General features: G+C 40.3%; 1 protein-coding gene across 2 annotated transcripts; it reads left to right on the forward strand.

Moving 5' to 3' along the window:
* The first annotated feature begins 1226 nt into the window (after window positions 1-1226).
* On the forward strand, window positions 1227-10232 carry dapk3 (death-associated protein kinase 3). Of its 2 annotated transcripts, none has more exons than XM_047590502.1 (9): window positions 1227-1314; window positions 2726-2838; window positions 4621-4981; window positions 5417-5546; window positions 5693-5741; window positions 5850-5876; window positions 5980-6132; window positions 8022-8067; window positions 8385-10232. In XM_047590502.1, exons 2-9 carry the CDS (start codon window positions 2777-2779, stop codon window positions 8946-8948), a joined length of 1392 nt encoding a protein of 463 aa, XP_047446458.1. In that variant the 5' UTR covers window positions 1227-1314; window positions 2726-2776; the 3' UTR covers window positions 8949-10232. The 2 variants fall into 2 exon arrangements, with proteins under 2 accessions (XP_047446458.1, XP_047446459.1); XM_047590503.1 differs by having other exon boundaries at window positions 8409-10232.
* The last annotated feature ends 1077 nt before the right edge of the window (window positions 10233-11309 follow it).

An 11309-nucleotide genomic window follows, 5' to 3' on the forward strand; every position in this document is an offset into this window, starting at 1 on the left:
ATCTATCTATCTATCTATCTATCTATCATCATTATTATATTTCTTTGTATCTGGGATCATAATCTTGTTTGTAAAGTATGATGTCACGTATGAGTCTGCTTGGTAACAATACGAACAACACACAAGTTCTTTGACTTGGTTTTTGGTGGTGCTGGTGAGTCAAGTCTTTAATCCTCGCTGCTTCTGCTGCATGCTCCATCTTGTTATTCATTGACGTCTTGCAGGGCTTGATTCACTCAGCATGATGTCACTCCATATGTCCTTCCCTCTGCCGGCTCTCTGGTGTTTACCTGCAGCAAAACCTGCATCAACACAGGAACTGGAACCGCTTCAGCCTTCACAAATAAAGGCTTTGGAAAAATGAAGTCAACTATCTCTCTTTCTGACAAAGAACAAAGAAAAGTCATATTCATTTTAATAGTTTTTTTCCTTTTTTTTGTATAAACACACTCTTTAGATAGACTGATAGATACTGTTTATCTCTTTCTGAAATGGGTTTGCTTGCAGTTTGCCATTTCATTTGTTCATTTGTCTTTGTTCTGAGTCTAAATTGTGGTGTTTACTTACTTGTATATGATCTTGTGTTTTGCCAGGACTCCATAGATAGATGCTGGGAAACTACAAAGGTAGACACTGATGTAATTTTGATACATATAAACAGGAGAAAACAGACAAAGGGAATGATAGTAATGCTGACCTGAGATCAGATCCAATAAAAACCTCCTCCAGCCAGACTTTGAGTAACGTTTTGTTAATGTTTTATGTGTACATTTATATCAATGTTTATATAGAATAAATTATGATACAAACTATGGAATAGTTCATAAGGGGTAGGAATTTAAAAAGTGCTCACTTCTTCCTAATCCTTTTTCGAGCGGATGGGCTGTGTTTTCTTTTGATATTTTTGTTTTGTTTTTGGCTCATAATCATTATTTCTTTCTTTTGTATGTAAAAATGGTTACACCTTTTATACATATTTTAAAAAAAATCAAAATAAATTCATTCATTCATTCATTCAGGCCTGAAGAAGAGACGAAATATTTATATATTTATTCATTCATATTCATCTGAGAAAAATTATCTCTCCTCTGTTAGTCTTCCTTTGATTTATCCCGTTTTAAAACGATTTATTTGATATTTTCCTCGTCAGATTTGAAGATCGGACGTTGAATGTTTTACTTTTTTTGTGGTGCTTTTATTTTTAAATTCAGTACCGGAAGTCTAGTGTTTAGCTGTAGCTACTAGCTTCATGCTGTTTAGTCTGAATTAGAAACTCCTCCGGAGAGGAATGCAACACTGCTAGCTCACCGTCCTGTAAGTACTGACCTCTTCACGTTTTATTTGTGTTTAACATATACTTTGTTGCCAGCATTACAGTTTTGTTACGAGCGTGTTTGCTAGTAAAGGAACAAAAAAAAAGGTAGGCGCTAACATTGTTAGCTTGTTAAAAGCCTTCCGTCTTCCTTCCGTCGCTATGACTCCCTTTATTTATTCCTTTACATTAACTTATCTTGATTAAATCCACATTATATGCTCGATGCAAGGGTTTCTATTTGTGTGTATGGAAACTAGCTCGTCTTTCAAAATGTTTTATTAATGATGTTTCCAAAAAGGAGAAGAAGAAAAAAACGACGCTAGCGAGATTACCCCTAGTTTAGCTTTACTTTATTTTAGCTGTGTTTTTTTATCATTATTTCTTATTTATTCACCAGTCACGTCCAGTATCTTTTTGTGTGGTGTAAAGGTGTAAAGTAAAACCGCCGGTGGTGGTGTAGATAAATGTCAGTCCCTTTAATTGAGTCAGAGGCAGGAGGTGATGTCAGTAGGACTGGTATGCAGAGGTCTGACATCAGCTGGATGGAAAGTCTCAGAAAGCTAAGAAGTTCAGGCCAAATAAGGAGGAAAGGCACCAAGGTGATAAGAGATGAAGACAGAAATGTGTTTTTCTGAATTTTTAACTCACAGGCTGGTCCTGCATTAATGGGTGTTAGTGTTTAATTTACATAGAGCCCAGTTTGATCTCAAACACAAACACCGGACCAGTAACACAACAGAGTACTAATCTACGAATAAGGACAAACAACAACAAGTTTTGGTGTTAACATTAAACGAACTGCACTATGACAAACCATGCACTGAATAACCAGAAACATCTTAAGAAAAATAAGTTTTATTTTTAGATTAGATTCAACTTTATTGTCTTTCCTTTGTCAAACCTGTGTACAGATGAGATCATGTGTACAGGTGAGTGAGCAAGATATACACAATGATCGATTGAGGTAGTATGAACATATTATGCGGATGGATTCGTGATTCGTTAAATGTAAGTCGGCTATAAACAGGCACTATAAGAGATGATAAATACAGAAAAAGTGAGTATTAAACTGTGCATAAATAATGAGCAGTAGCTATGGAATCTTACTAAACTAGTTTTTGCACAGTGCTGTGCAAACAGATGATGTTTAACGTGTGCGGACCAGTTCACTCGTGCAGTGGTGATGATGTAACAGTCTTTTGTCGGAGAGGGAATGAGAGTGTTGTGTTATGCCCCACAACTCTCACTACGTCTGTGTTAACCCCGGGAGCAGCCGTCTTCAGTGAAATGTTTGCACTTTTTGCAAATTCATCCCAAATTCATCAGAATAGACCCACTGATGGAGCGCCTTTGGCCCCATGTTTGACGTCGTATGTTGTACTAACATGTCTTTTTTTTTCTTTTTGTCAGAGATCTGCAGACATTTGCTCCCGTCACAGGCATCGATAGAGTCAGCTCACCATGGCTGGCTTCAGGCAAGAGGATGTTGAGCTGTATTATGAGATGGGAGAGGAGTTGGGAAGGTATGTTCAGCTAAATTATAGTTACTAGTTATTAGATGATACTGAGAGTAGGTTGAAGAGGTGTAATGTGGTGTAAAGTAATGCTATTCTGCAGAATTTAGTTAAATACTAAAGATACAGATAGATGTATTGTCTTAGGGTTTAGGAATGTGCCTGAGATCATCCTAATGTAGTCAGTGCTCTAAATTTAAGTTTCATGCTGCTTTAAGATGCATTAAATCCGATAGTGTCAGTCTAGTACAAACATTGTTTTCATGCGACACATTTTAAGTGAAGCTACATGAGCTCTTATTTTAAACTGTGTGCAAATCAGCTTTATGATCATCAGTGCTCGTCATTTTCTATAAACAAACGCTGGAGGTGTAGTTTGATGCCAGACACGAGCTGGCAGAGAGACATGAACCGAGCCAAAATATGTGTCAGCAGCTCATTTGATATCATATCGTGTCCTCTTTACGCCGCGCTGGATCGTCCTCGGATGACTCATCGCATTTCTCGAGGATTAAGCCCAACTTTCTGCCTATAGCTGGTTTGTTTTTCTGCAGTAATGCAGCAAAAAGTGTGACATCACTGCACCTCGTTGTGCCTTTGCTGTGGTGTAGTGACTCTGAAGGAGAGGACGCTGATGTGGCCGTGCAGACGTTAAATCAGTAAACAGTGTTCGGTTGGTCATGCACGGTGAAATGCTGTCGTCACGTGTGCACGTTGGCCTTTTGTGTCTGTGTTTAGTTTTTTTAAACTTTAAACCACTTATTATGATGAGTCTGCTTTTGTATTGACCAGACATTGTTTTTCTTGCAGACACGATTATTTTTATCCCCAACTGTTCTATTATTATTATTATTTCAGCTAAACCATAGACGGTCTAAAGTTTTCCAGCCCATTCGTCAGATATCCATTAGTGAGGATTTAAACTGATGGAGTCACAAAATTCCTTGTGTTACTAAGTCATTACGTAGTAGAGCTTAAGTTTAAAGCTAAGTGTGTTTTGAAATTCTGGCAGCGCAAAGATAAAATCACCTCAGGTTTCATCATCAAATCAACTCATATGATGGAAACCGAGATCAGATCTAGACTGAGCTCAGATCTGGAGACGTGTTTGGAGGCGTTTTTTTAATTCTAGGTGTGAAGACTAGTAATTAAAGCTGGATGTTTGGGAGTGGATCAGTCAGACGCACGTTAATACTGGGTCTGTTTTGTTTCTAGCTGAGTTTCCGATACAGTTTTTCGCAATATAAAAGTGATATTTCTGAAATTTCGTACGTGTTTCCATAGAAAGGTGTTTTTGCGAACGAGCTGTGACTCTCTTTAAGTCCCGTCTCTTAAATTCTCGTCACACGAGACTTGACTTCAAGGAAGATGGACTTCAAAAGAACTGGTCACATGACCCCCTGCGTCATCTCTGGTGACGGGGAAATTTGGAAAAAGTGTTTCCCTTGCACTTTTTGCAATAAACTTTCATATCGATACGTCTGAAAAACCACCTCATGAGGGAGTAAAAATGTCTTAGAGGTATTTGAGAGGTTTTTCAAAATGTTTCCATGACCATTTTATTTATTTTTTTGTGATATTTAGGTTTTGATTGTTTCTAGGGGTAATGGTGACGCTTACTTTTCAGAAAATACAGAAGCCAATTCTGAGTGTAACTACTTTGTGTTGTAATAGTGATCACACTACGCTCGACAAGTTCTCACAGCCAAAAAGCCAAGCCAAGAATCCGGTCATTAAACCACGAAGCTGTATTTTATCTTTTTTTTTCTGTTTTTTTTTCCCTCTCTGCAGTGGTCAGTTCGCCATCGTCCGTAAGTGCAGGGAGAAGAGTTCAGGCGCCGAGTACGCGGCCAAGTTCATCAAGAAGCGTCGGCTGTCGTCCAGCCGCAGAGGGGTGAGCCGCGAGGAGATCGAGCGCGAGGTCAACATCCTGCGGGAGATCCAGCACAGCAACATCATCACGCTGCACGACATCTTCGAGAACAAGACGGACGTGATCCTGATCCTGGAGCTGGTGTCCGGAGGGGAGCTGTTCGACTTCCTGGCTGAGAAGGAGTCTCTGACCGAGGAGGAGGCCACGCAGTTTCTCAAGCAGATCCTGGACGGCGTCCACTACCTCCACTCCAAACGCATCGCTCACTTTGACCTCAAGGTCAGCGCTCTGACGGGGTGACGAGTTAGTGCGAAGTCTCGTTTAGCAAAACACTGTTGGCACTGTTGTGTTTGGAGAGATTTTCCATCTGTAACATGAACCAGAGCTGACAACGAAAGCTACTTGTGGACGAAGGAAATATATATGTCTTAGCGTCAGGATTATTTATACTGGAACATGACGGCATAAACAGCCGCCAGTATCATTAAATTTCTGCAATTTTATCTACATCTCTGAGTAAATATTATCATTTAATTAAAGACATTTTATTAATGTTTGATTTAAGTCGTCTAAAGAATATCATAAAGAGGTTAAAAAGGGCAGGATTTAGTTAAACAAATGTTCTCAATACCTAAAAAAATATATAATTTCAGACATATACGTTTCTTTATTTCTGGACTCTCTGTTATAAAGTGAATTTGTTTTATTTTACAGCCTGAGAATATCATGCTGCTGGACAAGAACGTCCCCAACCCCAGAATAAAGCTGATTGATTTTGGGATCGCTCATCAGATCAAAGCAGGAAACGAGTTCAAGAACATCTTTGGAACTCCAGAGTTTGTCGGTAAAGAGTTTGCACCCCCCCCCCACCACCCCCCCCACCCCCATAAATATGTGAGAGTGTGTGAGTCAAACCCTGTAAGTGGATGTTTGTGTGCTTCAGATCACATCTGGTTTGAATTTAATCGTTCATTCCTCTGTGCTTTACAGCTCCAGAAATAGTCAACTACGAACCTCTTGGACTGGAGGCAGACATGTGGTAAGATGTGTTTTTTTTTTTTTTTTTTGTTCCTTCCGTCTTCTGAGTCTGTACATTAACCCTTCTGACAGTTTTCATTCATCTTCATCCATCTTCTCGTTTCTGCAGGAGCATCGGAGTGATCACATACATCCTGTGAGTAAATGTTTCACGTCCCGGCATCAATCAGGAAACGGAAATCGCTTCCCGTCACTTGTGGTCTAAAGCAGATGTTTTGTTTTCTTCCCCCCCGTGTCAGGCTGAGCGGAGCTTCACCGTTTCTGGGCGAGACCAAGCAGGAGACGCTGACCAACATCTCAGCTGTCAACTACGACTTCGATGAGGAGTATTTCAGCAACACCAGCGAACTGGCTAAGGACTTCATACGCCGCCTGTTGGTCAAGGATCCAAAGTAAGAATTGTTTTTTTAGCTATATTTTTATGTCACTTTCGGTTTTGAAGTTATAAAAACCAGCTGTGCTCCACTTATTCCTCTTATCATTGTTATTAGTATTATGCAATGCTGGAAATCATTAATCTGTAAAACATACACCGAGGGCCATTCAAGTTTGGACTCTGACACATTTTATTATTTTATTATTGTAGCAGTAAAAAAAAAAAAAAGAACTGTTGGGCCATAATTAACGTTATGTTTAAAGGAAAATGGGAGAAGCCTGCACCCTATAAGGTGAAGCAGGGGGGTGACAGCATCATGTTGTGGAGGGGCTATGCTGCAGGAGGAAATGATACACATGAGACAATAAGATTCGATCATGAGGAAGGAAGAATATTAGTATGTGTAGAAGCAACATCTCAAAACATCAGCCAGGAAGGCGAGATGCTTCAAAAGTTGTTATAGAGGGTTTGCATCGGTGCCACGCCCCCAAAACATGGTGAAATGTATCAGTAAATACAGGGAGACCAGGAAAAATGTGGATTATCAGATCAAATTAAGGACAATTGGTCTCGACAATGATCCATATGAACTAGTATAGATTTGTAAAAGTGGATTAGCCTCAGTTTCACTTAGTTAGTTTTAGTTCATTTCAGTTATGATAAATGTAGCTAAATGAAAGAGGCTAACGCTAAGAGCTTTACTGAGAAGTAACAGTAACCATACAATACTGTAGTAACTGACTGGATGTGAAAAGGATGAGGACGAGGAGCGATCGTAAATATTCAGTTTATTGTTTTATTGTTATTTGTTGTTGAAACTGAAATAGTTACTGTCGACCGTAACTATGATAAAACAACCATCACACAAACGTATCTGAAAACCCTCCAGGACGTAACTTAAGAAGTAACTTAAGGTATGACTTCATCAAAAAATACAGCGTAAATTACCGTAGTTACTGGACTATAAGCCGCTCCTTTTTTCCCACACTTTGAACCATGCGGCTCATGCAAAGATGCGGCTTTTTTTTTTTTTTTGCAATAAATCCTTCACAAAAACTGGCCGCATGCGAAAAGCATCATTTTCAGCCAGTTTTACTCCGGGATGTCAGCGACACGGAGAACAACACTGACAAGAACCATATGAACTCTTTGAGTGTTCAATTGTTGATCAGCACTTTTACTTTTATGTTACAGGCACCATTCGGAAACTGATCAGTTCAGTTATGTTCAGTTTAACTAATCAGTTCAGTAGATATCTGCGGCTTATATATGTATATTTCCATTTTTTTTTTATATTGAGGTGCGTTCTATAGTCCGGAAAATACGGTAATATTACCTGACACTAAATGTGAACCACAACACCAGGTTTCAGTGCCTGGATTCCAGTTGTTTCTTCATAACGCAGCGACCCATTTACTTCTCTTTTCTATCTGTAAAAATAAATCTCTGACTGCTTTTCAAATCTGTTGGTTCAGTCAATCTGAAAACCGCTCTCTCTCCCCATTTTTAAGATTAATTTTTACAATTACAAAAAGACGCTATTAAAGCCTGCGATTCAAACTAATGCTGCTAATCTCCGTGTTCAACTGTCACTGTTTGCCACTCGGTGGCCGTAACCATGGAGACGTCCGCTTGCTGTGACATCACATGCACGCCCTCTATTAATCAACGAGGTGTATGTACATATCTGACCCACAGGGAAATTTGAATTGTGGAGTAAAAGCCATCTTTCTATAATTATTCTGATATTTCTCATTCTTAAAATAAACTAATGATTTAAAAACTGATCTGAGACGGGGATTCGTGAACTGCAGGAACTGTGTGAGGTGTATGTAAACTTCTGACTTTAAGTGTACTATATGAAAAATATCTGTCGGTTTCTCACCGGGTCATCTTCTCTTGCAGGAAAAGGATGACAATTGACGACAGTCTCGAGCACCCCTGGATCAAGGTGGGCATTTTAATGAGCGTTTATTTATTTATAGTGCAACTTCCACGTGAGGTGCCCATCTGCTGCCTGCAGGAGAAACAAATATATCTAAATCTGGATGTTTAGTCTTCTAGTAGTGCCTAGATATTTAGTGCATGTTTCTGCATCTTATATTATAAGTTAAGGTTATGTACATGTACTTCACATTTCTCGATATGCAGATGATGCTGAAGTGTTTATTCGATGTTTTGCGAAGTGCGGAGTGTTTTCTGTCCTTGCTTCAAAACCTTTTAAAAAAAGTTTACCTCTTGCTCTCATCATCACCATCCTTATTTCAGAGCTTTACATTATTCCCCCTGCAGGTTATTAAGAGGCGGAACGTGCGCCAGGAGGACCGGGACCACAAGCCCGAGCGCCGGCGCCTGAAGACCACCCGCCTGAAGGAGTACACCATCAAGTCCCACTCCAGCATGCCTCCCAACAACACCTACGTCAACTTCGAGCGCTTCTCCCAGGTGCTGGAGGAGATCGCGGCGGCGGAGGAGGGCCTGAAGGAGCTGGAGCGCAACCAGCGCTCGTGCCGAGAGGACGTGGCGGCGCTGCTGTCCATATACGAGGAGAAGGAGGGCTGGTACAAGGAGGAGAACCAGAGCATCTCCACCGACCTGAGCCACATCCGCCAGGAGCTGCAGCGCACGCAAGCCCAGCGCAAGAAGTGCCAGGAGGACGCCCGGTACACCATGCAGTCGGCCGGCATCCTCAAGCGCAAGTTCGGGCGCCTGGAGAACCGCTACGACATGCTGGCCGAGCAGGTGGCCTCCGAGGTCCGCTGGGTGGAGGAGCTGGTCAAGTCCATAACTGCAGAGAAGGGCGCGCTGAGCTCCGGCAGCAGCATGCCCTGAGCCGGGTCATCGTCCAGCAGTGACATTATTCATCCTCCCTCCTTCCTCCTTCCTCCGTCTTCTCTGCTACAGTGGAGTTTGAGTGGGTCAGTTGTCATCATAAGCTACGCTGCTGCTGCTGCCCCATCAGAAAAAAAAACAAAACAACTCCACTATTTTAATGCTGGAGAAGCAGAGACGCAATCTGATAAAGCCATTCCCCCCACGAAAAAGGTCCATTCCTATGTTTTATAAAGTAATTTATGGTTTTAGCGTTTTTTTATGTTTTGTAATTCAACATCTACATTGGCTTTTTTTTTTTTTTTTGCTTTTTTTTTATCTTATGTGCTGATGGATTTCATTTTCTTAGCCTAATTATCATTTTAAAAACTTAATTTCTTATTGATTCATTACGTAGGCATTTGCTCATTTGTTCGCGCCTCGCGACGCTACGCGAGAAAGCGGCGCGCATCATCGGGTTTTATCGGGTTTTGCGAGGCGTTTCGGGTTTATTTATTTATGCAGCTAAATGCGTTTGTTCAGATTTGATTTGATAAAATTCTCAACTGTGAACAATGCAATAAACTCTGAGCTCAGAATAAAAGAAAGTTCAACGCTTTATTTTACAGATTCTTGAACGTTTCCTGGTAAAATTAACTCAGATTTGAAGGTGCTCCGTTTTCATTTGATTACTGGAAACTGTGTTTTTAGACACATGTTACATGTTTAGCTTTCCTTCTGTCCTCTCTATCCGACGCTCCTATGAATACATGTTGTTTTTTTACCAGGAAACTTTTCTGTATTCTTGGCCTCGTAAAGCCGAGTGTCACCAGCTTAGTGAAGGTTGAAGCCTTTGTCTCTGCAGTGCCTGTAAACTGATCGACCCTTATTGCCTCTGTGAGCACTCATCTGTCGTCAGGTTCGCCACATTTCTATCACACTGATGCTGCTCGATGTCTTAAATCGCTACGACCTTTGCACAGTAGCCTTGAAAAAACCAAATATAGGTGCATGTAAAACGCGTCTGTCCCTCCGTCTGTTTGTGTTCAGCACACAAAACTTTCCATCTGTGAGTTTCACATCCAGCCGACACATTCCCTGTGTATAGCATAGAAAGCATATTGTGTAGTCGTTTTTTTTGTGGTTGTTGTTTTCAGTAGAGAAATGTATTCATTTGCACTTAAAGGATATTTAGCAGTGTTCCAAAATAAAATGAATCTGTCTCTTAATGTCAAAAAAAAAAAAAATAAATAAAAATCTGTAACTGTTCAGGTTTGTTTCAAATAAACTCCTCACTGAGACAAAGTTAACTGTTCTCCCTGCGTGGATATCTCTGTTGTTGGCTTTAGATGAGTTTACAATCCTTGTCACAATACAATTCAAATAGTTTATTTCAAACCAAACAGACTCAACAAGAGAAACTAAACAAATACCGAATAACAACGTAACACGGACATTACAGCACAAACAGAAACCACCTCGGTCTGAAATGGGGAGGGAAGAAGCAAAGAAGCAGAGCTCGTCTGTTTCCAAACCCAAACAACAGAAACATTAACTCACTCTCTCTTGTTTCTCATTTCCTCTCTTCCTTCTTATACTTTTCAAAGACTCTTTCCTTTCCTAAACTTCCATTTGAATCATTTTTTTACCTCATCTCTGAGACCATCCCATAATTTAATTTAAATACACTCTATTTGATGCTTAAAGATTTGTCGTATAAACACAGAACTGTGGTTTGAATTAAATACGCAGTGTGAGGTGAAAAGCCTTTAAATGGTGAAGTTAAACAGAGGAGCTCCCTTGTGTCTCCCAAACAGCTGTGACTCACCAGAGAACGGACATGGTCCTTCTGAGGGCGTCTGGAGGCAGGATGTTGTTAGTGGGGGGCCTTTGCAGGGAGGTATTTGTTCCTAAACTGTTTGTGTGTGTCTGTGCTATGGGGTGGGGTCTGGTCTAGGTGGGTGCTACATGTCTAAGTAACATCCACGTGAATGAATAAATGCCAGAGTTAAAAGTTTCCCAGCAGAACATTAGGTTGTCACAGGTTGATTGATGTCATTTACATCTCCTGTCAGTGGTCATAATGTTGTGGCTGATCGGTGTAGTTTGTGTTGTCCCATGTGAACTCCTCATAAGTAGGAATGTCATCTGTATAATGTGGTGTTCGCACCCTCCCCTTCATATGATTCACTTTAAGTTCCCGTAACAACTATATAATGTTTACAACACACACAGATGTAAGAAAGAGGAGAAATGCAGTTTTAATTTCATAGAGGAGCAGATGTAGGATATCAAAAGTTGCGTTTAATTGTTAATACGTTTTGTTTATTATTATTATTATTATTATTATTATTATTATTTAGCTCAGTGTAACGTTTCAAC

The sequence above is a fragment of the Mugil cephalus genome, chromosome 7 (assembly GCF_022458985.1).
Source record: "Mugil cephalus isolate CIBA_MC_2020 chromosome 7, CIBA_Mcephalus_1.1, whole genome shotgun sequence".
Lineage (NCBI taxonomy): Eukaryota > Metazoa > Chordata > Actinopteri > Mugiliformes > Mugilidae > Mugil > Mugil cephalus.